The sequence below is a fragment of the Myxocyprinus asiaticus genome, chromosome 30 (assembly GCF_019703515.2).
Source record: "Myxocyprinus asiaticus isolate MX2 ecotype Aquarium Trade chromosome 30, UBuf_Myxa_2, whole genome shotgun sequence".
NCBI lineage: Eukaryota > Metazoa > Chordata > Actinopteri > Cypriniformes > Catostomidae > Myxocyprinus > Myxocyprinus asiaticus.
The window spans coordinates 37,335,283-37,362,052 of NC_059373.1; the positions used below are offsets into that span (position 1 = coordinate 37,335,283).

The 26,770-nt window shown below is 44.3% G+C and overlaps 1 protein-coding gene across 1 annotated transcript in view; it reads left to right on the plus strand.

The window, feature by feature from the left end:
• Window positions 1-26,770, plus strand: part of LOC127420680 (regulating synaptic membrane exocytosis protein 2-like) — a 240,201-nt gene that overhangs the window by 28,861 nt on the left and 184,570 nt on the right. The window contains exon 6 of the mRNA XM_051663141.1: window positions 13,343-13,518. Within this exon, the coding sequence (XP_051519101.1) occupies window positions 13,343-13,518 (176 nt within the window). The remainder of the gene's footprint in view (window positions 1-13,342; window positions 13,519-26,770) is intronic.

The following is a 26,770-nucleotide window of genomic DNA, read 5'->3' on the forward strand; positions in this document are numbered from 1 at the left end:
TCCATGTCGGGGGGGTGTCCCTCCAAAGGGGAAGACACCGTGGAGACCACACCCCGCCCAGAGAAGGGGGGGGGGGGGGTTTGAGTGGAAATACGTCACATGGTCTTTACCGAGCCTTGTCGGAAGTATGTCATGTGGAGAGGTCCCATGGTAGGTCCTACCCAAAGGGGGAGGAGTTTCTACAAAGCATGGCGACTGGGGGCAGAGGGGCCCCTGCCCAAAGAAGACGCAGTTTACCGACAGGGAAACGATTTTGCGGAAAATATCACAAGGGGTTGCCTTCAGGGGAACCAGTACATGCGGAGCACCTACCTCAGTACAGGGCCTCATTAGCACACTTGTTGAGCCAGCAGCAAACTCAACTGCTACAGAGCTAAGGAGGAAAGTCATCCAGGGATCACAGTCTGTGAACACTACTGGGAGTCAAGAGCGCACATCTTCCCCTCAAGGGAGGGGAAAGCCCTATACGCAAGTGGTACACCCGGCCAGTTGTCCCGGAACTTACCTGCACGTGCCTGCCACTACTCGGGACGAGACCGGCTCAACCCGGTGATTGTAGATCCTCGCAAAGGTGTTGGGTGTTGCCCAGCCCGCTGCTCTGCAGATGTCTGCCAAAGAGGCGCCACTGGCCAGGGCCCAGGAGGCCGCTACACTCCTGGTAGAGTGGGCTCGTAACCCCGCAGGGGGTGGCCTGTCCTGAACTTGATATGCCATAGCGATGGCGTCAATGACCCAGTGGGCGATCCTCTGTTTGGAGACAGCACTTCCTTTCCGCTGTCCCCCAAAGCAGACAAAGAGCTGCTCGGAGCTTCTAAAGCTCTGCGTGCGATCCAAATAGATGCGTAAAGCTCGCCCCGGACACAGCAATGCGAAGGCTGGGTCTGCCTCCTCCTGGGGCAGCGCTTGCAGGTTCACCACCTAATCCCTAAAAGGGGTCATGGGAAGTAATCAGTATCACGTGAGAGTAACCTGGACCAAACTCCAAGCACGATTCACTGACAGAGAACACTTGCAGGTCCCCTACCCTCTTGATGGAAGTGAGCGCAGTCAGGAGGGCAGTCTTCAAAGAGTGTGCCTTAAGCTCAGCTGACTCCAAGGGCTCAAAGGGAGCTCCCTGTAGACCCTGAAGGACTACAGAGAGGTCCCACGGGGGAATGAGGCATGGTCTAGAGGGGTTCAACCTCCTAGCACCTCTCAGGAACCTGATGATCAAGTTGTGCTTCCCCAAGTACTTACCATCTACCGCATCATGATGAGCTGAAATAGTGGCTACATACACCTTCAAGGTGGAGGGGGACAGCCACCCCTCCAACCTCTCCTGCAGGAAGGAAAGCACCGATCCGACTGCGCATCTCTGGGGGTCTTTACGTCGGGAAGAACACCACTTAGTGAACAGACGGTACTTCAAGGCATACAGGTGCCTCGTAGAGGGAGCCCTAGCCTGAGTGATTGTGTCTACCACTGCGGGAGGCCACTTAAGTCCTCTGCATCCTGTCCAAGGGCCAGACATGCAGATTCCAGAGGTCTGGTCGTGGGTGCCAGATGGTGCCCCGTCCCTGAGAAAGAAGGTCCTTCCTCAGGGGAATTCACCGAGGAGGGCTGTCGCGAGGAGCGTGAGATCCGAGAACCATGTCTGGGTGGGCCAGTAGGGTGCTACTAGGATGACTTGCTCCCCGTCCTCCCTGACCTTGCACAGGGTCTATGTAAGTAGGCTCACTGGGGAAACGCATACTTGCGTAGTCCAGGGGGCCAGCTGTGTGCCAACGCATCTATACCGAGAGGTGCCTCGGTCAGGGCGTACCAAAGCAGGCAGTGGGAGGATTCCCAGGAAGCAAACAGGTCTACCTGTGCTCGACCGAATCAACTCCAAATCAGCTGGACCACCTGAGGGCAGAGTCTCCACTCTTCCCTGAGGGTAACCTGACGTGACAGCGCGTCCGCTGCGGTGTTGAGGTCGCCCGGGATATGAGTGGCTTGTAGCAACTTGAGGCACTGCTGACTCCAGAAGAGGAGACGGTGGGCGAGTTGTGACATGTGATGGGATCGTAGACCACCTTGGCAGTTTATGTAAGCTACCGTCGCTGTGTTGTCCGTCCGGACCAACATGTGCTTGCCCTGGATCAATGGCCGAAACCTCCACAAGGCGAGCAGTACTGCCAACAACTCTAGGCAGTTGATGTGCCAACGCAGCCGTGGGCCAGTCCAAGAGCTGGCGGCTGTGTGCCCATTGCATACGGCACCCCAGCCCATCTTGGAGGCATCTTTTGTAAACACGATGCACCTGGAGACCTGCTCTAGGGGAACCCCTGCCCGTAGAAATGCCAGGTCGGTCCAAGGGCTGAAGAGGCAACAACAGACCGGCGTGATGGTCGCGATATGTCCTGCAGCGCCATGCCCATCTCAGGACTCGAGTCCGAAGCCAGTGCTGAAGCGGTCTCATATGCATCAACCCGAGCGGTGTGGCCGCCGCTGAGGATGCCATATGTCCCAGAAGCCTCTGAAAGTGTTTCAGTGGAACTGTTGCTCTCCATCTGAACGCCTTCAGACAGTTCAGCACTGACTGTGCGCGCTCGTTCGTGAGGCGCACTGTCATCAAGACTGATTCCAACTGCAAGGTAGCGGCGTTCTCGCACTTCACTGAGGTGAAACAGATGCCACTGAACCTGGGCAGGCGCCTGGCGAACTGAATCGCATAGCCGAGTCGGATGGTCCGGGTCAGCCATTGCAACGGGTTTGAAAGCGCAAGCCACACGTCCAAACTCCAGGCGAGGGGTACCAAGGGGATAATCATGTCGGACGTACTGGCGGGTGGGGCCTCACGGCGGGGCAGAGCTCGAGGTGCCACGTCGAGGGGACTCGAGCCCCGTGGCCGTGCTGAGTTGAGGGACATCGAAGCACTTACCTGGCTCCTGCTGCCCACCATGAGATTGGCTGAGGAGAGGGGAGGAGGAGTCTCGTCACTAATACTGTGTGGGGGTATTCGTGCCACAGCTGGGTGCCCAGGTGCGGGGGGTCCGCCGCTGGAGCGCCAACCCTGCCAAAAAGGAACGGTGTATGGCGGTTGTGACGACGGCCGTGCACACCGGACATGTGACCCAGGAAACAAGGAAACTGCTCTTTTGCTGAATCTTTGGGAAGCCTCTGGGGCATGCGGCAAAAAAGAAACAAAATATTCTCCTCCCGGCCCTCCAACGGGGGATGGAGTGGTCTGTGTACCAGCTCCAGAGGAATGGGTCTCCTTGCCTCTGTGTCACCCGTCTCAGGGGCACTTCGAAGCCTTCCTCGGGTTCTTGGCGGCCGGCCGTGAGACGGGTGGCATCTGCTTCCTGCCATGGGCTGCATGCCAGGGTCGGGCCACAGGGATGGGCTGCGGCGGAGCCGGAGATGTTGCTGCAGGGAGACGCCCTTGGTGACGAGCAGACAGGGTGTGGGATCTTGAGCCGTGCCAGGGCAGGATGTGCTTTATAGCCTCCATCTGCTTCTTCACCATCAAGAACTGCTGGGCAAAGTCATCTATGGTGTCGCCAAACAGGCCAACCTGGGAGATGGGGGCATCAAGGAACCGTGCCTTGTCAGTCTCTTGCATCTCTACCAAGTTGAGCCAGAGGTGGCACTCCTGGACCATGAGAGTGGACATCGCCTGCCTGAGAGACCATGCTGTGACCTTCGTCGCCTGGAGAGCGAGGTCGGTCACCGAGCGCAGTTCCTGCATCAATCCCAGGTCAGAACTACCCTCATGCAGTTCTTTTAGTGCCTTGGCTTGTACTTGCAGGAGAGCCATGGCATGCAGGGTGGAGGCGGCTTGTCCAGCGGCACCGTAGGCCTTAGCCGTCAGAGACGATGTAAACCTACAGGCCTTGGATGGGCGCTTCGGCGCCTTTTCCACCTGGGGGATCACCGAATTAGCCCCTTGCCGCTCCGCCATCGAGGGTAGCAAGAGCGGGGGAGCTGAAAGTTCGGGACCGGGCAGTAAAAGGTGCCTCCCACGATCTTGTCAGCTCCTCATGCACTTCCGGGAAGAAAGGAACCGGGGCACGGCTGTGGGCGGTGCCCCGAGCCCAGGAACCATTCGTCGAGCCATGAGGGTTCAGGAGAGAGCGGAGGGCTCCACTCTAACCCGATGCTCACGGCCGCCCAGGAAAGTATGTCCGTCGTTTCCACGTCGGCCTGAGACTGGGCGACCGTTCCCGAAGGAGGAAGCCCAGTCGAAGCCTCAGCATCAGACCGGACAAGCCCGCTCTCCGATACTGCGCTCAATAACTCATCATCTTCCGGGGCGCCAGACAAGATGTTGAACCCGCCCTGAGATGAGCCGGCGATCTCGCCTGAGAGCCCGACTGGGGCAAGCGAGCGTGCTGGGGAATGGGAGGTCCGAGGGGGGATACCCGGCGGAGGTGGTCCCATTGAGGTCCCCAAATCGCCCCCAGTGCTAACCGGCACGGCCTCATAACCGTAGGTAGAAGGACCGAGGCGGGGAGCCACTGGGGTGGCTCGCTTTCTTACGAATGCAAGCCGCGACCACAACGTTGCCATGGTCATGTTCTCGCAATGAGGACATGATCCATCCACGAACGATGTCTCTGCGTGAGCAGCGCCCAGACACATAAGACAACGATCGTGGCCATCAGAAGCAGAGAGATAGCGACCGCAACCAGGAATAACACACAAACGGAAAGGCATCTTTAAAAAGATGTTCCGTGTGTGCCGCTCTTTTATGAATGGAAAATATACTCTTTTCAGAATATACTCCTTTTTTTGCTCTGCCGAAGCGCCCATGGGTGTTCTCTGCACAGGCACAGAGGGGGAGAAACCGGTGAAATGCGGCGTCAAATCCAGCAGTCTTTAGCGAGGTGAGTTCTTTTAAGAGGAATTGTATTCAGTGCACTGAATGCAACCGCTTGGCTCCGAAGAGAAAATCTGAATGAGTGGTTGCATACCAGCTCCTTTTATACCCGCATGTCTGGGGGAGTGGCATGCAAATTCCACTCGCCAATTCTTATTGGCCTTTTTTCAAAAGATCAGAGGTGTTTTGGGCTCCCAAGAGTGACCCCTAGTGTCACTACATTGACACAACGTCGAGTGAGTGACAGATAGGGAACCCTAGTAAGTTTAATTTACTCAACTGATTGAGTAAACTCGTTCCCTAAATTAAATTAAGTAATGGCATCTCCAAAACTTGTGTAATTAAGTTCACATGGTGTTTATATAGAAATAACTTAACTGCATGTAGACTTTACTTAGAATTGCTATTTAAATGTTGTTGTTTCTGCTTAATAATTTTAACTCAAATTTAGGTCATACAATAACACAGCTTAAATAATGAAGATTGTAACTGATTCTTGGTCAGTCATCACATAAACTTATTTCTCCACAGAAATGCATACTTGTACTTCAGTTGCACATGCACAAGAAGAACTGAAATAATGTTTACATGGTCCAACTTGACCAAACGTGACACAGATCACTCTAATGGTGACATCACACAAAACGATTATTTGCAACAAAACAACATAAATAATACTACAAAAGATCTAAAACCTCTATGAAGTCTTAATAATAACTATTAAAATGCCCCCCATATGTTCCCATATGTTCACTACATCGACACAACGTCTTGTTCCCTCCATCAGGGAACGGAGGTTATGAAAGTAACCATGACGTTTTCAGTATAGATAGTGTCTACCATGTGGTTAAAAATAACAATGTATTTATTTTTGTGAGTCAAACAAACTCAGAAAGCAGCACTGAAAAAAAGTATACCTCAAGAATCTATTTAACCCAGCCCATAAGAATGACTATCGTCAGTGTAAACTAATTTATCAGGCAAATGTATTCAGCTTAAATAACATTTTTGACTTGAATAAAGCCAATTAATGTAGATGTTACTTCATGAAGCACATTTTTAGTTAACCTGACCATATATGTTTTAGAATAGCCAACTGTACCCCATGAGCTGAGAACACATTGTGTTTAAATTTAACTGTTCCTCCTCAGTGGAATTCATGGGCACTTATAGAGACATATAAATAATTTAGAATCAATCGAGGTTTTGGATCTACTTACTTTTGTTACTTTTGTTTTATTGTAAATAGCTGTTTCATTTGAAGTTGTTATTATGGTGACTTGTGTCCAACTTGTTCGCTGTTTAGTTATCTCCTAGCGAGTACCAACATATTGCATTAGAGCAGATTTGAAAGAGTTACACTGCAAACAGTGACCATGTGCAGTTGTTCCACTATGGAGCAATTTCTACCTGATCTTAACTGAAAATTATGTTAATTGGTGTAAACAGTAATACAGTAATGTTGTCAGGTCGTCTCAGTCATATTAAACGTATTAAACGATTTTTAACTTGAATAAAACCAGTTCATTTAGATGTCACCACATGGAGCTGAATTAAACAATTCTACAGTGTAATTTTATTCGAATTATTTAAACACGTTCAACACGTTAGGGTTTATGGCTACAACTACAAATACTGTTGTTACCTGTGTTTTTTTTTTTTTTTTTTTCTCCTAGTTTGAGGCAGCATGCATTTGTAATGAGCTGAATTCCGGCTTAGTCGCATGAGCATCGAGATCCGTAAATAATGTAGACTAAAGCGAAGAGCAGCGAGTTCTTCAGCCTGTTAAACGCTGATCGGTTCCGCATTCAGACATTCGCAGAACTGACAGCAGCTCAGAAGCGGGTTTCTCGACGAAGCTGCGGACGCTACTGACAGTTGAGGATTGGCGCTGTCCGTGGTGCTGAACGGCGAGGATACGATATAACTATCTTCTCTATCGTCGCTCATCGCGTCTGGAGCCACAAAAATGACGACTCACAACGACGAAATGGGTAGGAAACGAATCTATTTGTGTGCCAGTGTTAAAAGACGAACATTTCGACGCATTCTGTCACGGTATGCATAGATCTATCGAAGTTGAGCTCGTTATTTGTATTCTTTGGATAAACCATAATCAATAAATTGAGGTGGCGTTATTGATCATGAAACGACCCGACTATGTATTTAACCACCTGATCGTTCACTGCACGTGCCAATGAGTGGGAACATCGTGGTGTTGCTAATCGGTTAACTATCGCCCCCCCACCCACCAGGATGGAGGCGAGCAGGAAGTGCTCACCCTGCGGTCTGTGTGGGTCCTAATGCCCCAGTATAGTGACGGGCAGTGGCGTCTCAGGGTCATTATTTCGTGTGGGGCACAAACAATCACTTAACAATCAATTATTTGAGTGATCTTTGAAACATTGACGAATAATTCAAAATTATGTTTCTTGACAGATAATAAAGAAACAAGAAAAACATTTTAATCTAGTGCATCAGTTTTGACTTCTCTTTTTGTACCTCACATTTTAAACATGTGCCCTGTTTATTCCCTGGTATTAATATGCATATTAGATGCATATTAACTGGCACCATCATCATTTACACATGGCATTGTGCGTCTCTTTTGTGTTTGGATATTGAGTAGAGTGCATCTGATTTCATGACTGCATACATCAGTCATTACTTAAGTGTGTTAATGTATGATAATAAAGCGCATAATAACAAAAATAAAACACACAAAAAAACAATGCATCATTTCAGCCAATTATGCATGCATTTAATATAAGCACAGACATCACGTTTAAAGCAGAATTGTCCGTTATTTTATTGGAGTGTCTGTGTTAACTGAGCTTCATAGATGTGCTTCTCATGTTACACTTTATGTTCACATCAGGGACTATGAAGTTCTGCAAACTTGTGCATGTGTGTATGCGCTTTAACCGGCAATTTTTAAAAACTTGTTTTAGCGCAGAGGTTGATTGACGGGTAGAAGTTTCACACTAGAACTCATTGGTTTCACCGGACTCAAACAAGGGAAGTCAAAAATCTATCATAAAAGCCTATCTACTGTCATGTATGTGCCATTATAGTAGATGCTACGCCCCTCAATGCCCTAGTACTTATAAAATGAAAACAAATATGACTGATAAAATAGACCATAGAGAGTGACGAATAAAGACATTTTTTGGGCAACCTCTGAACATGATGCCACACAAACATCCCTAATAATTTAATCTCAGCACAAAACACCACTAAGATGTGCACATCCATGTCATAACATTCAAGTGACCGTGAAAGTAAACCACAAATAGGCAAATCGTCAAAGGGTGTACATATTATCTCACTAACTCGAATGAACAGCATAACAAAACTAATCAAAACAACAGACTCCCAGTATTTAGCAGTCATTGATATCTCATACAAACCAATGCATAAACAACACAACACCTCAACGCAATGGCATACAATGAAATGAAATGATAAACGGTGCACTATAACTAATCCAACCAACAGCACATTAGAAATAAATAACTTTTAAAACTTACCAGTAAAATTCACTACGCAGGCCTGCAATCAAGAGCGGTAACTTCCGATACTCATGTCAACAGCTGACATAAATATGATCAAAGCTTTTGATTGGCTCAGGGGCAAAGGCAAACTAGCCCCTCAGGCCATCGTTGAACGCTCGTTGCACGTGCGCATGACATTCTCCAGATCTTCTTTGATTAACATTGAGGATGAAGGGCTAGCCCCACACATAGCAAATGAGAACCATTTAATGGCTTTTACGCAACGTACCTTAATAATTATAGAATTTCTCAAAAGAATATATATTTTTTCTTGTATAATGGATATAAAACATGTTTAAGTTGCAGAAAATATATTATTTCTTAAAATAAATGTATAATGATGCCATGCAATTTGCACAACAGTGCCACCTCTGGTGGGGCTTAGCCCCACTTGCCCCTAATGTAGAGACACGGCTGGTGAAGGGGACACTATACTGTAAAAAGGCACCGTCCTTCGGATGAGACGTTAAACCGAGGTGCTGACCTCTGTGGTCATTAAAAATCCCAGGACATTTCTCGAAAAGAGTAGAGGTATAACCCCGGTGTCCTGGCCAAAGTCCCCCCACTGGCCCTTATCAATCATGGCCTCCTTATAATCCCCATCCATTAATTGGCTCTGTAAATTTCTCCTCTCCACCAATAGCTGGTGAGCATACTGGCGCACTTTGGCTGCCGTCGCATCATCCAGGTGGATGCTGCACACTGGTGGTGGTTGTGGAGATTCCCCTGTTCACTGTGTAAAGTGCTTTGAGTGTAGTTTCAGAAAAGCGCTATATATGTAAATGTAACGTTCATTCATTAATTCATTCATTCATTATTTGTTTGAAATTATATATCCTTCTAATGTACGGTGTTGCTACATGGTACCATATCACTTTTCTTCACTTTCTTACTATTCAGAAAAAAAAAAAAAAACTACAACATATTGTGTTCACTGAAAAAAGTGGTAACCTGCAATTGTTACCTTGAGGATTTAGTTCTACTTGATCTAACCGATACAAAAGACTTTTGTTGGTGTACCCTAATTTGTCAGGTACAGTTTGCGAGATTAAATTAAATTTTTTTTACTTGAATAAACCAGTTAATGTAGATTTTAACACGTGAAGCATATTTTTAGGTTAACGCTCAAACGATTTTGACAGTGTTGGAATTTAAAGGGATTTTTTGTTGCATCTTTGTTACATATATGTTATTGGACACAGATGAACTTTGCCTTAACATACTTTACAGTAAAATGAGATAAATATTAATGTTGCCAAATGGCACATTTTTTCCGCAATGGAAAAATTTCATTATGCCGTATGGAAATTTGGTGGTACAATAGAAACGTAATAATTTATTTCCTCATTGGGAATTCTGGCTTTGCTTATAGGCCTATTATGTAGTCATTGGTTTATCTGTAGTTATTTGTAGTTATTTGTTAAGTGTTTATAGTGCTTTAATTGTATTTCTGCATATGTAGCACAATTATGGTTTATGTTTCATGTGTTATACACATACAGTAGATATACACTCAGCTGTATTCTATAGAAAGGCCAAGAAAAAGAGGACAGCATTAGCTCAAACAGTGAGGATGCTTTTAAGAACAATATTGAAGGATAAATGGTCATGATTCACTCAGTTTGAGTTTTTAGGAGTTCCAAGTGCATGAATATATCAATTCATAAAAGAAACATGAATCTAGTTAGGGCAGATATAAAAGACTGAAAAATTTTGTTATCATTGGTAACATTTAAATTAACTGGTTTTATTCAAGTCAAAATTATTATTTAGCATCACTGAATCAACCTGAAAACATTAGGTTACACCACCAAAACAAGTTTTAAGGATTGGATGAATAGTTCCTGTTGCAGACTGATCTCAAAGTGAAATCGGAAACAGTAGGTTGACTTATTTCTTTAGCTAAAATCGGTCTGTGCTTACCGAAATTCGAAACACTGCCCCCAGTGGCCAAAGCAGTATGTGTTGTTGGGAACATGGGCATGTGTGAGCTCCAGTTTTCCCAAGTAGGTATAGCTGCAGGCAGGAGATCTCCAAACAGGGGCGGGGTAACTCCAGAAGGGAGTTGGGCCAGCTCCAAAAGGGGGCGACACTAAAGGTTAGGGTTAGGGAAAGGGTTAGGTTAGGGGCTCTCTATCTTTGCAGGTGATTTGTAGCTCCCACCCATTCTTTTAGCTCTGCCTGCAGCTATATCTTTCTCATTTTCTGAGTGAAATATCCACGGAGAGGCAAGTTGGGAAATGAGTTGTTTTCAGCTGTACAGGCTGTAATACAGTGAAGAGGAATGCATGTTTTATAAACTGTACCACCAACCCAAACCCCAAACCTAAACCTAACAATCAGTGGAGTATAAATGTAATGTTACAGGGAAAAATGCAACCTCCGAATCAGGCTCGTCAGTGATTATGTAAACATGATTGCTTCCTGGTTTCATCACGGTATCTGAACCCGGATGTTTCACACTGCTGACCAATGCACTTCCAGTCGCGCCACAGGGAAAGTAAACACACTGGAGTGGATGCAAAAATGTCTGAAAGTCATATATATATATATATATATATATATATATATATATATATATATATATATATATATATATATATATATATATATACAGTATATATACAGGGTTGGGAGGGTTACTTTTGAAATATATTCCACTACAGATTACAGAATACATGCTGCAAAATGTAATTTGTAACGTATTTCGTTAGATTACTCAAAGTCAGTAATGTATTCAAAATACTTTGGATTACTTCTTCAGCACTGGTAGATTTTTTTCAGTTGTTTTGACTATAAAAACTCTGCCTGTACAGTAAGACAAAATACACATGTTAAAAATACATTGTCTGAAAAACCTAAATATCTTATGCGGTGTTGTTTCTAAAACAAGATAAATCAAATTGAGCTTGTTTTAAGGATTTTTAGATATTTTTACAGGAAAACAATACAAAATGTCCAACGTGAATTTTCTTGATAAAAAAATATGATCGTGCCTGGTAACATGTGCATGTAAAATGGCTAGAAATAGGATTTTAGCTTATCGTAAAGCTGACAATTTACACAAGGTTTATTTCTATTTCTTCTGCTCCAAACTTACTTCAAACTTACTTCTCCGTCTGCTCGTATGAATGTAACACATCATAAGAAAGTGTTTCACCGCTGTTCAAATTCACTTTGGATCACATCATTTATGTGGATAAATGTTTCCATCTGAAAGGACTAAATATTAAATGAAACAAATGACAATAAAATGCAAAGTAATCTCTTCAGTAATCAAAATACTTTTTGATTGTAACTGTATTCTAATTACCAATGATTTAAATTGTAACTGTAGTGGAATACAGTTACTTATATTTTGTAATTTAAATCCGTAATCCCATAACATGTATTCCGTTACTCCCCAACCCTGTATATATATATATATATATATATATATATATATATATATATATATATATATATATATATATATATATATACATACAGTATTTATATATATGGGAAAATGTGGGTATCTAATGGTAAAAATATTCCACGTGTAGCAAACTCCACGGGTTTCTTCTACTTCCTTGACCTCTAAATACTTTTCTTTATGTAGAAAAACATTTTCCAAGCCATAAAACTACTATGAATAATCTATAGTGTACACATAATCTATAGTCTATATCATACACACTACAATATATTGTATTCAGTCTCAGTGTAGTCATGTGTGATGTATGTCATATGGATATATTTAAGAGAGACAATGTAAAATATTACCGTATATTTAAACACTTGATTTGGGTTGCATATTGGGAGCTCTAGTTGATTTTCCTCTTTGGGGATGATTCAGAAGAGTATGGTTTGAAAATTAATCTGAAATCTTTTGTCAGCCACTGGTTCCTTTTTGTTTCTCTAAAAGCAGACGTGTGTTTGCAATAAAGCATTTCTTATTTAGCAACGTTTGCATTTTAATGCCCACGGCCCATTGGAAAGCAGTTCAGGAAATATTTCCCTATTACTAGGCTGTCACTAATGGGCCTCTTTGTTCTAATTTTTAACCAATTTTATGCCTTTCCCTCTTTCTCTTTCTATTTCTCTTTCTCTTTTTGTCTCTCCCTCTCTCTCTCTTGGTGACTCAGCAAAGGCAGGTGAGTGCTCTACTCTAGTCATCAGCTCTAATGGCAGTCATTGATTTACTCATGCTGTCACTGGCTCTTCTATATGCAGTTTAAATGAAATAAGTGTGTATGAATGTGTGGTTAAAATGTGTGTGCATGACTGTGGTTTCAGTGAGTGAGTAGCTTAAAGACTGCTTGAAATGGCTTATTAAGCTGTTTTCTGTCCTGTGTTGACGTATTTACCACTGATTATCTGTACATTAAATTTAATCTATATTGAATTTATTTCTATTTTGTATGTTTAATTTTTTTTAATAGCAGTGAATTTTAATAACTGTTTCCATGAATACGCACACTGATTGTCAGAGGTGTTGGGGTTTACACCAATGAGGTCTATAATGCCTGGAGAGAACTGTCTGCTAACATTCCCATTCATATCAGTGGTAGTTGCTTGGGTGGTGCATGCAGCCCAATGCTTTATTTCTCTTCACTTGTCAGTAATATGACAGAATGGTGTCAAAATTCACGGTGCATGAAAATTTGGAAGCAGCATGTTGATAGATTTGATACTGGCCGAAACTAACCAGCCACATCCTGACCCCTTGGTTTACACAGTCTCCAAGGTCCTCTGACTGGCACTTATTATTTTTATAGAATCTGAATGATTAAAAAAAAATTAATATATAGAATAAATTCTCTGAAATCCCACATCCACGCTAGACCTCCATAGGGTTGGACATTTTGTTTTGACATTGTACTGTGCTTAATGACTCCTTTTGTGCTTCTAATACTGCATTCCATTAAATGTCCTTTATCTTAATCTGTCATCTCCCATACAGGTAATGTGGGTATGCAATCTGTGCCGAAAACAACAAGAAATCCTCACCAAGTCAGGAGCGTGGTTCTTCAGCAGTTCTGAGGGGTCCAAATCAGGGCCCCAAGCCAAAGTGAGGGGAGGCCCAGTCGGAGCAAGCCAGGACCTTCTCAGAAACGGTTTGGGGATCCCCACAGACAGGTAACAACTATGCTACATTGGGTTGTTTTGAATTACGTCTTGATATGTTTTATTAATATAACATACAATTCTTAAGATTCTAGAGTCAACATGGTCTCATAGAATCACATTACTAAACCTCCATTTTTGCTAAATTATTTTTACGTGGCTCGTTGTACGTTTCGCTGCAGTTTCCTGGTGAAATGAACACTAGAGGCACTACAACAACAATGACTTTTATTCCCTCTCACATAAATCACATATAAAACGTCAGATCTTCAGTTAAAAACACATACTTTTCACCTTCGCAAATATTATCTTATGACATCTAAACACTATGGCACATGACTTGTAAGGTGATATATTTTAACTTTTGCATTACCTAACCAACGACATTTACAAGCTTGTACCAGAATGATGAAACTGCACAGAAGCATAACTGATAGAGTGTTGCACTTGTGATGCAAAGGTCCGAATTACAAATCCCGAAGAGCACGCAATTTGACAAGTGAGCCGTAAGTCACAAAATCACAAAATGATGTAGTTGCTTCAGCAATTTCGTTTTTAATATCACATTTGCTTATATGGCACAATCGGTTAGGTTTAGGTTTAAGGGTAGGTTTTGTCGATAGAGCATTAACCTTAAAAATGCATTAACCACATCTGTTTAGGAAAACATTTTGCTCACTTTTAGCAGAACTATTTCACTCCGGAACTGCTGCACCACTTGTAATAAACCATGTAATGTCATTTTGCAAAAATGTATTCACAGTCACGTAATTTTCATAAGATCAGGCTCTCAAGGGTGGTTTGTTTCACTGCAAAAAGTATTTTTGTTATGAATCTGAGATTCCAGATATTATTATTTTTTTGGGTGTAATTTTGCTCAGTTTTTCTCTAATTGCTTGAAGTTTACCAGTATGTTTGTTTTAGAGATAAGTTTACTTGCACATACAGGTAGACCGATATATAGGTTTTACTGATTAATTGGTACCGATAGTTGCTTTTTGGAGCTATCAGTTATCGGCAAAAAAGTATGCTTTTTGTTGCAAATGTTTTGTTTTTTATTATTTCCTGAATTGTATATATACAAAACTTTTAATCTGGTGAAAATATAGGCTATAAAAATCTTCATGTAGTACATACTTACATACTGTATATAGAGCATTGTAATGGAGCTTATTTCATTTCAAATTAAGAGTCCCCGGTGTATTTCGGGCCTGTTTATATCTAAAAGTGTGGCGTTATACACCAAATCTGAATTTTTCTGGTTATTACTGGGATTTTTGTTGCACAATAAACTGCTTTTGCGATTTTATTCATTTTGGAGCCTCAGTGTCTGTGCCCTTCATAGTAAGAATTTTTTTTTATCATTCTATAAATCGATTTTGAGAAACTATCAGCCACCTTAGTTATCGGTATCGGTTGTCCTCTACTTACATACATTTTACAACCTCGTTGCTGTTATGGGCCTCTTTCTTAAGTCTTATCATAGTCAACTAATGGACAGGTGGAAATGTATCAGGGTATCGGCAAGCACCTCACAATACAATATGTATTGCGATACATACTGTATCTCACAATGCAATATATCAGGATGCATCATGATATCATTATTGGATCGCGACTGAGAGAGACTCAGCATGGCCGTGAGAAAAAGAGTAAATATGCAGGTTTAGTTTCAATCTCTCTCGCTCCTCAGAAGTATCTCTTACCACACTGTGTTTATTTAGATGACTTGCTACTTCATTATTGAACTGATGGACATGATATGAATACATAAATAAATGCATAAATGTCATTTCTGGAGTTTGAACCTCTCAAGCATGTGCGGTTGCGAGTGTGTCTGTTTGTGTTTGTGTTTGTGTGTGTATGTGGTTGTCTCTCTGGAGACACACTCTGTTCCATATTTTCCTCTGGAAGCCATAAAAAGTCTTTGGTCTGTCTCGTAAAGTGGACTGGCGACCCTGTCAGACTCTCTCCAGCAGATCGTTAAGGGTCTTTAAGTGGTCCAGATACTAATGAGTGAAGTGCACTGACTGCATAGGCTACATCAACATCACACACACATTCAGCTCATATAGATGATGCTAATGATTAGAGATGTGCATTTGAGTCATTTTGACTTCTTGAGTGCTCAACATATAAATCAACAGAGTACTCATGTTGGGACACGTGGGAATGGAGCAAGCTCTGTCTGCACTATTTTTAAATTGCTGGTCAATGTACATGCATTAGACAGAAGTCTTTGGTAGTTGAATCACTTCTTGCTGAAACGTCATGAGCATCATGTTTTAAGACAGCATGTGAAGTTAAAAATATTTCAACTTTTTAAAACATGTCTTGAAACCCCTGTGTTCCATTCAGTCGTGCTAGCTATTTTTGAACGCAGGAACACATTCTGTATGTACGCCCCCTAATCCTCTTTCAAGCGAGTGTTGAGTGCTCTTACTGCCCCAGACTGAGAGTAACCATGTACTAGGCAGCTTGCATGGCTTCTTATTTTTACTTATCGAGTAACCGCCCAGAAAATTTGCAGAGTATTCAGTTACTCGACAGGTCAATGTTTACCTAATGCAAAATAGGTTGCATTTATCCTAAATTTTCCACCCTTTTCTATATTTTAAAAACATTGACAGATAATTCCAAATGAAAATTATTTAAACTAGGGTTACACAAAATGGAATTTCTGGGCCGATACTAATAAAAGACAATTCGCAGCACTTTATGGCCAATACTAATAACGATATTTTTACTTTTTGCATTTTAACCCTGTAAACTAGAGCTGCTAGCTAATTAATTAAAAACTGCTCACTTGAAACAAAAGGTGTCATTTAAAAGCTAGGAATCTGGAATTCACAGTTGGACCAACTCGTAACTGCTGCTATTTACAGTCAGCTAGCAGCAAAATTAACCGACAACCCCTACTTTGTAATACTCAGAACGATAAATACTGCCCAAAATGGCACCATAACCAACAATAAAAATAAAAATGAAACGTCTTGAAGTTGAAAAAAAATAAAACATTCACACAATAGCACGCCATAGTGATCGCCCACTTTTTCAGCAGTCTTGGGTCCAGAAATATATTCCCACTATATACATGTATATGTACTGTATATACTGTATATATATATATAAAGTAATTTGAGAGTGTAGAAAGACTGAATTCTCAGTCACAATGGTTCATGTGAGTGGGCGGTTGCTGATGAGCTCTTTTGCCACAAAGTCAATAGGGAATTTGTGGACTCTGATTGGTGGATCTCTCTTCAGAATTATGGGTTGTTTACCAGGAATTCTTCTATTAAAGAATTTTGTTTTAAATCACACTGAAATATACTTCACCAAAAGCATATGTCATCACTTAACAACCTCAGAGCTCATGGTAGGTCTGTCTTGAAAGATTTATACCCCTAAAATAATTTTTTTCTATGGAGAAAATGTATGGAATTTATACTCATACCCATCTCTTGTAATGATGTCCTACTGATTATGATGGTCATGCCACTCGCAACTGTCTTTATAATGATGATGATGTTAAAGGAAGAAACAAATGAAAAACCAAGAAACGTTTGGTCAAAGGCAGTTAAAGATATCAGCCATGCTAAAAAAAAAAAAAAACGTTAGAAAGGAAAAGCTGTGTACTGAATATTAAAATGTATACTTACATCACAAAGAAGATTCGATTTGCCAAGTGCAGAGACACCCTTCGGTTCCCAAATCCTCTTCAAATTTCACTTCACAACCCGACTTATTTTGAACTGTCTCAATTCGGCAAACAATATAAATAAAATATGATTTGTCTGTAAAGACGCTACATACAGTATATCAGTCCTGCACTCTAAAGTGTCTTCTAAAATAGATTTAGTACTCCAGTGCAATTACCTAGACAGCATTTTTGGGCATCATTTGGTGCTAAAAACCTAAAAATGCTGTTTAGGTAGGCAGCTCACTAGGTTTTGAGACACAGCTCTCTTTCCACTTATCCCTTTAGAACGCGCTGTAACAGTACGCCGTGTCTACCTCCTAGAGACCCGTGTAATAAACCAACCAGTGACTGCATGTCAGGAACGAGAAGAGAGAGAGAGAGAGAGAGAGAGAGTGAGAGTGAGTCTGTGCTGCTCCAGTTTGTCTGATTCTCCGAGGCAAGACGGTGGCGCATGGACGCAGCTCTAGATGTTCCAGCCGGTAAAAATGCAGTGCTGCTTCTCTCTTAATCTGGCACACCGTCAGACAGATTCCATCCCCCACTCGCAGCAGCCGCCGCAGCAGCAGCACTTCAGGGCCAGAGCATGAGGCTCACATGTATCAGATCTCCGGGAAAATATGGGACTTGATCGACACAGCAGCGCTTCAGATTGTTGTGGAGCTGTGGGTGTGCTGCTGTCGTTTCCTTAAGTGAAAGACTACAGGGTTGGTTAGGGAGGAGGGGGCAGGTGAAAATGCAATTTGGGACATTGCGACAGTTCTGTAGCTCTTTTCTTTCGCATTTTAACGGCGCTTTCAAGCCACCCCAGAATATTGCGAAGCCGGAGCTGTTGGGACAGGCGCTGACCGGCAGGTGAGACAGTCGATACTCGCTCACCGTTTATCATAGAGGAGCTGTCTTAGGATATAAACGAATAGAGAAATAGATTACAGGGACATCTTATGCTATAGATGTTGGAGGGGATTGAGATTCTTGTGGAAAAAAAAAAAGCAAATGCTGAAAATGCTAGGATCTGAGCTTGGCTTCTTGTTTATAGGTTAAGACAGTGCATGATGTTTTTGATCAAATTAACTGCGCCTCTCAAGCTGCCAAATTACTTGATACATTATGCTTTTTGCACAAGGGCAGTTGACATGAAATACTTTTGGGAAGTTAACGTCCTGCGATGTAACATGCTATACTCCATCTAAAACTGTTTTATAAAGCATTTAGATAATTATTTTGTAATTATTATGCATGGAGCCAAAAAATTATTTCTAACCTGATCTGACCTTTAAAAACGACTTGAAATAAAGCCAGTTAATTTACAGTAGATGTTGACATTTTTAGGTTGAAAAAACAGTTTTACAGTGTACTTAAAAAAGAAACAAGTAACACGAACACTGTAACATTAAGAATGAGTGGGAAGATTATTGCTAATGCACTTTTCTAGTGTATTTTCAAATAAACCTCTAAATGTAGATTTTCATTGCTTTAACATGAAAATCTAAGCTTTAGATGAGCACTGAAAAAATGTTAACCTAAAATTGTGCCTCATGTGGTCTCATCCAAGTCAAAAATACTAAACTGATTAAACATCACAGAATTAACCTGAGTACAGTTACATTAACAAAACACATTATTATTAAGGGTTAAAACAAGTAGAAGTTTCTAACAATTGCAGGTTACAACTTTTTACAAAGTGTCTTCTTTCACAATACTTGGATTGAGGGCAAAGTTTTATGGATGGCCCCCTTATATGTAATATTTGTTTTAGCTGTGATTGGGATCTAAATGCGTCCTTCTCAACAGAGAGTTTATTTTCTGGCCATAAATTTCTCTTGCCAATGCATTCTTGCTGATTCTTTGCTGTAGCAGATTTGAGAGTTCCTTTATGACACTAATTTAGACTATGAGGAGCCTTGAGCTATTTATAACTCAAGCACAATAACTTGCTTTGGGAAAAATGTGTCCTAGTGAGTCATTCGGTATAATCATGATATATGAAGCAATGTTATGGCATACCTGAAACAGTGCAGATGGATTATATCCTAATATAAAAAGCAGCATATAAACAGGTATATTCTCATTCACAACAGACATATCAGGGTTTCTCCGGGGCTTTTAAACTATGAACAACTTTCATGAAAGCATTGTTTTTCACAGACCCATCTTGATGAAATACAACACTTGTCATGCGCAAGTGTATTATGCAGTCTGAATATAATTAGCACAAATTGGATCAATTACATGATAGCAACAGTCTTACAAAAATATACATAATGCTATACAAAATACACACTGTATTAACTTCAAAAACAGAAATAAAAGTGCACAATGCAAGTTATCTTATTTTAATTAAACAAAAAATATTTTTCTTTGGAATGACACGCTCATAGTAATTTTATATAATAATAGTAATAATATGCTGTAACAAGGGTGTAAGTTTGGTATGAATGTTGTTAGGGACACATTGCAAGGAGGGCATTATTCAAAATGTTTATATTAAGAATGTGAGAAAGTATAGTGTCTATAGGCACAATATTTCCTCATATAACAAGTCTCATTTTCTGTTCCTCTGCCCTGCCATATAAAATATTAACCTTCTTTTACTAGCACTATTTTGATCACGAAGGTCTAATTTTATTTCCTGTATTTTATAGACAAAACACACTTTTCCTATGTACCCCGATGTTCTTCTCCAATGTGCAAATAAAACATGTATTGGCTAATGTATGCCATAAATTGTGTGCAGAAAATCTGAAATATTAGTTAAAAATGCAAACATCCTTGCACTGACATAGACTGCTTGCTTTACTCTTTCACACACACCTATGTCGTCATAGAAACACACACATACTAGACACGTGCCAAATCTTTTCTTCTCCCTGTAACTTTATAAACTTTTTGGGTGAATGCATTAATATCATACCTCAATTTAATTTGTATTCCAAAAAAATATATATATTGTGCAGCCCCACTGGCCACCGCTAAATTCTTAATTTGGGATAGCATTCAGTTATCTGTGCAGTTATATTAGCATTTGCACCTTTGGTTCACCCCTTACCTGGCACAGTCTCTCAAATTCAAAGGTGTCTTCCTCAAGAGGGCACTTACCGCCAGTAAAACAGAATCTTCCATGGGGCCACATATAAAACTTAGGGCGTTTTTTGACTTAGTTTTAGATTGGAAACATTTGTACACGAAAAGTATGCTTCTTTAAATCTATAAATTTAAAGGACCGGATCTGAGATACAAATGGAAATCCGCCCGTGTAATCTTCAGAGAATGGATGTGTCTCCTTTCGAAGGCTGCATACTTCGGAGATAGCATTTGTCTCGTTTCAGAAAAGCAAGTAGGATGCTCCGAATGCATTCTTCGAATGCGAACTTCCTTCTCAGGAATTCAGAGGATGCAAGAGATTTATCCTTCACTGGCCCTCACAACCCACAATTCTTTGCTTCAGCGGAAATGTACGTAATTCATTTGAAAAAATGACGCTGATTTACCCCAAAATTTTATGTTCAAATGCAAGTAATGTTAATTCTCAAGTTGAAGTACCTCAGTAGATGGGAGTAAAATATATAATATGTAAAATTATAATAATATAGAATGTAAAATAAAGTGTTATGAAGTAAACATAAAAGCACAGCCGCAAAATCAATTTTCTTTTCTCTCAAGATCATTATAACTGTCCTAAAGTTTACCTCAGAGATTCCCTTCTAACTCAGAGCACTAGTGCAGGTTTAGAGCAAAGCGTTCTGTCTTAGCAACCCTGATACGTTCTGTTTCTGTTTGTCCTACTAAGGCCGTCTCGTTTAAACAAAGCTGATTCTATTGGAGGATGCTCGGTATACCGTTGCCTACAAAGGACATGTCCTACCTAGCACCAGCCTTAGAAACAAGACACAGCCAATGATTAAAAAATCCCTTATGCAGTAATCACAAACGACTGTGATTGGTGCATCCTGAACAGGGCTGAGAAAAGTGACAGATGCCACGTTACAATGCCTTTTATGCGCTGCTTCAGAAGACATCAGACATTAATTTACACATGAATAATGATACTTAGAATATTTAATAGTCATTAAAATAAAAATAAAAACATATTATAAAGTTAAAGTATTTTCTAAGTTGTAAAATTGCCCAAATGTTTGTCAGGACATTTTCGTTCCCTATCTGTCACTCACTTGAAGTTGTGTCGATGTAGTGACACTAGGGGTCACTCTTGGGAGCCCGAAACACCTCTGGTCTTTGAAAAAAGGCCAATGAAAATTGGCGAGTGGTATTTGCATACCACTCCCCCGGACATACGGGTATAAAAGGAGCTGGTATGCAACCACTCATTCAGATTTTCTCTTCGGAGCTGAACGGTCGATGTTCACTGAGCTGACTGTTCATTCACCTCTGCTGGATCTGACGGTGCATTTCAGTGGCTTCTCCCTCCTCTGCACTGGTGCACTGCAGAAAACACCCCTGGACGCTTCGGCAGAAATAAAAGAGTATATTTCTCTAAAAGTGCGGCACACACGGAACGTCTGTTTAAAGATGCGTCTTTTTAAAGATGCCTTTCCGTTTGTGTGTTATGCCTGGTTACGGTCGTTATCTCTCGCCTTCTGATTATCACGATTGCTGTCTTTCGTGTCTGGGTGCGACACACACGAAGATAGCGTTCGTGGATGGATCATGTACTCATTGCGAGAACATGACCATGGCAACGTTGCAGTCGCGGCTTGCCTTCGTAAGAAAGCAAGCCACCCCAGCGGCTCCCCGCCTCGGTCTTTCTACCTACGGGTATGAGGCCAGTGCGGCTAGAACTGGGGGCGATTTGGGGACCCCAATGGGACCACCTCCACCAGGTATCCCCCAATCTGCCCCGATTGGGCTTCCGGATGAGTCTCACGGCGAGTTCGACCTCTTGTTTGGAGCCCGCGAAGGTGATGAGCTCTCGAGCGCAGCATCGGAGAGCGGGCTTATCCAGTTGGACATGGAAGCCTCAGCTGGGCTCCCCCCTCGGGTATGGTTGCCCAGTCACAGGCTGACGCAGAAATGACGGACATACTTTCTCGGGCAGCCATGAGCATTGGGCCAGAGTGGAACCCTCCGCTCTCCCCTGAACCCTCGCGGCTCGATGATTGGTTCCTGGGCTCGCAGCGCCGCTCACAGCCAAGGCCCACCCCAGTTCCTTTTTTCCTGGAAGTGCACAAGGAGCTGACAAGGTCGTGGGAGGCACCTTTTACTGCCCGGTCCCGATCTTTCAGCTCCCCCGCCCTCACTACCCTCGATGGTGGGGCGGCCAGGGGCTATTCGGCGATTCCCCCGGTGGATAAGGTGCTTGCGATGCACCTATGCCCTCAGAGTACCGCCACCTGGTGCGGGCGCCCAAAGCTCCCATCCAAGGCCTGTAGGTTTACGTCATCCCTGACGGCCAAAGCCTACAGTGCCGCTGGACAAGCCACCTCCGCCCTGCATGCCATGGCTCTCCTGCAAGTCCACCAAGCCAAGGCGCTAAAGGAACTGCACAAGGGTAGTTCCGCCCCTTGATTGATGCAGGAGCTGTGCTTGGCGACCGACCTCGCTTTCTGGGCGACGAAGGTCACTGTGCAATCTCTCGGGTGGGCGATGTCCACCTTGGCGGTCCAGGAGCGCCACCTTTGACTCAACCTGGTTGAGATGGGAGAGGCCGACAAGGCACGGTTCCTTGCTGCCCCCATTTTCCAGGTTGGCCTATTCAGCGACACTGTCGAGGACTTTGCTCAGCAGTTCTCGGTGGTGAAGCAGCAGACGGAGGCTATCCGGCACATCCTGCCCCAGCACGGCTCAAGATCACAAACCCCGCCTGCTTGTCGCCAAGGGTGTCCCCCTGCAGTGACTGCCAACCGTAGGAAGCAGACACCACCCGTCACACGGCAGGCCTCCAAGAACCTGCGAAAGGCTTCGAAGCGCCCCTGAGACGGGTGACCCAAGGACAACGAAACCCACTGCTTTGGAGCTGGTAAGCAGACCACTCCATCCCCCAGTGGAGGGCCGGGAGGAGAATCTTTTTTTGACTTTTCATTTAATTTTAATTTTTAAATTTTTTTTTAATTTTTAAAGTGGCTGTGGTACCCAAGAGTTCAGCAAAAGAGCGGTTTCCTTGTTCCCTGGGTCAGATACCCGGTGTTCACAACCACCATCCACCATTCCATTTTGGGCAGGTTTGGCGCTCCAGCGGCGGTCTCCCCTCCCCTGCGCGCCCAGCAGTGGCACAAATCCGCCCCCGATGTGACAGTCTCCACGGGTCATGAGGACAGGCCTTTTCCTCCCCCATCCCAGGCTGTTCCGGGGGTGGTCACAAGGAGCCAGGTAAGTTCTTCGATGTCCCTGAACTCAGCATGGCCAGAACACGGCGTGGCACCTCAGGCTCCGCCCCGCCATGAGGCCCCACCTGCTGGTATGTCCGACGAGATTGTCCCCTTGGTCCCCCTCGCCCGGAGCTTGGACACGTGGCTTGCGCTTTCCAACCTGTCGCAATGGCTGATCCGGACCGTCCGACTCGGCTACACGATTCAGTTTGCCAGGCATCCTCCCAGGTTCAGTGGCATCCACTTCACCTCGGTGAAGGGCGAGAATGCTGCTACCTTGCGTGCGGAGATCGCTACCCTCCTACAGAAGGATGCGATAGAGCCTGTCCCTCCGGCCGAGATGAAGAATGGGGTTTATTGATTCTACTTCATTGTACCGAAGAAAGGCAGTGGGTTGCGGCCAATCTTGGACCTGCGAGGACTGAACAGGGCTTTACACACACTCCCATTCAAGATGATGATGCAAAAACGCATTCTAGCGAGCGTCCGGCATCAAGATTGGTTCACAACAGTAGACCTGAAGGACGCATACTTCCACGTCTCGATTCTACCTCGACACAGACCCTTCCTGCGGATTGCATTCGAGGGTCGGGAGTATCAGTACAAGGTCCTCCCTTTCGGCCTGTCCTTGTCCCCTCACATCTTCATGAAGGTTGCAGAGGCAGCCCTTGCCCCGTAAGGGAAGTGGGTATTCGCATCCTCAACTATCTCGATGATTGGCTAATCCTAGCTCACTCTCAGGATGTGTTGTGTGCACACAGGGACCGACTAGGGCTTTGGGTCAACTGGGAAAAGAGCAAGCTCCTCCCAGTTCAGAGCATCTCTTTTCTCGGCTTGGAGTTGGACTCAGTCTCATTGACGGCGCGCCTCACAAATGAGCGCGCACAGTCGGTGCTGACCTGTTTGAAGGCATTCAGACTGAAACTGTTTCAGAGGCTCCTGGGGCATATGGCATCCTCAGCTTTGGCCACTCCGCTCGGGTTGATGCATATGAGACCGCTTCAGCACTGGCTTTAGACTCGAGTCCCGAGATGGGCATGGCGCCGCGTGGCCATCACGCCGATTTGTCAATGCCTCTTCAGCCCTTGGACCGACCTCATGTTTCTATGGGCAGGCGTTCCCCTAGAGCAGGTCTCCAGGTGCGTTGTGGTTATGACAGATGCCTCAAAATGGGCTGGGGCGCTGTATACACATACAGTGCTACGTTGGCACATCAACTGCCTCAAGTTGCTGGCAATCCTGCTCGCCCTGTGGAGGTTTCAGCCATTGATCCAGGGCAAGCATGTGTTAGTTCAAACAGACAACACGGCAATGGTAGCATATATAAACCGTCAAGGTGGTCTACGCTCCCGTTGTATGTCACAACTCGCCCGCCGTCTCCTCCTCTGGAGTCAGTAGCACCTCAAATCGCTGCGAGCCACTCACATCCCAGGCGACCTCAACACTGCAGCAGACGCGCTGTCACGGCAGGTTACCCTTAGGGGAGAGTGGAGACTCCACCCTCAGGTGGTCCAGCTGATTTGGAGTCGATTCGCGCAGGCACAGGTAGATCTGTTCACTTCCCAAGAATCCTCCCACTGCCAGCTCTGGTACGCCCTGACCGAGGCATCTCTCGGTATAGACGCGCTGGCACACAGCTGGCCCCCTGGACTTCGCAAATATGCATTTCCCCCAGTGAGCCTACTTGCACAGACCCTGTGCAAGGTCAGGGAGGATGAGGAGCAGGTCGTCCTGGTAGCACCCTACTGGCCCACCCAGACATGGTTCTCGGACCTCACGCTCCTCGCGACACCCCCCCCCCGGTGAAATCCCCTGAGGAAGGACCTTCTTTCTCAGGGACGGGGCACCATCTGGCACCCGTGACCAGACCTCTAGAATCTCCATGTCTGGCCCCTGGACGGGACGTGGATGACTTAAGCGGCCTACCACCCGTGGTAGGGACCCCTTTTAGGGACCAGGTGATGAACCTGCAAGCGCTGCCCCAGGAGGAGGCAGACCCAGCCCTGACGTTGCTGTGTCCGGTGCGCACTTTACGCATCTATTTGGATCACATGCAGAGCTTTAGAGTCTCTGAGCAGCTCTTTGTCTGCTTTGGTGGACAGCAGAAAGGAAGTGCTGTCTCCAAGCAGAGGATCGCCCACTGGCTCATTGACGCCATAACAATGGCATATCACTCCCATGACGTGCCGCCCCTGGCAGGGCTATGAGCCCATCCAGCCAGGGGTGTAGCGGCCTCCTGGGCCTTGACCAGTGGCACCTCTCTAACAGACATTTACAGAGCAGCGGGCTGGGCAACACCCAACACCTTTGCGAGGTTGCCCCTGGCAGGGCTACGAGCCCATCCTACCAGGGGTGTAGCGGCCTCCTGGGCCTTGACCAGTGGCGCCTCTCTAACAGACATTTACAGAGCAGCAGGCTGGGCAACACCCAACACCTTTGCGAGGTTCTACAATATCCGGGTGGAACCAGTTTCATCCCATGTAGTGGCAGGCACAAGCAGGTAAGTCCGGGACAGCTGGCCGGGTGTATCGCTTGCGCATAGCGCCTTTCACCTCCCCTGAGCTGAAGACGTGCACTGTTGACTCCCAGTAGTGTTCATAAACTGTGTTCCCTGGATGATTTCCTCCGAGCCCTGTGGCAGACGTGTTCGCGGAGAAACTCACTGCCGGCTCAGTACATGTGCTAACTAAGCCCTGTACTGGGGTAGGTTCCCCATAGGTAACCCCATGCGACATATATCTTCCGCTAATTCGTTTCCCTGTTGGTAAACTGCGTCTTCCTTGGGCAGAGGCCCCTCTGCCCCAGTCACCATGCTTGTAGAAACTCTCCCCCATAGGGTAGGAGGATGGCGGGAACGAGACGTTGTGTCCCTCCTGCCACAACGCTGAACTACCCGCTGAAATGGCCGGGACCTTGTCTCGCCTTCTCAGCACAAAACCTGAATGAGTGGTTGCATACCAGCTCCTTTTATACCCGTATGTCCGGGGGAGTGGGGAGACCAGAGGTGTTTCGGGCTCCCAAGAGTGACCCCTAGTGTCACTACATCGACACAATGTCTCGTCCCCTCCATCAGGGAAAAGAGGTTACGCAAGTAACCAGGACGATTTTCTAAAAGTTGATTGGGATATGTCCCTATCATCCCTACCTAAATCTACGCCTATGATATATAATAATTATAATAATAATACAATAATATAATATATAATATAATACAATTGCAATAATACCAGGTGTGTTAAGA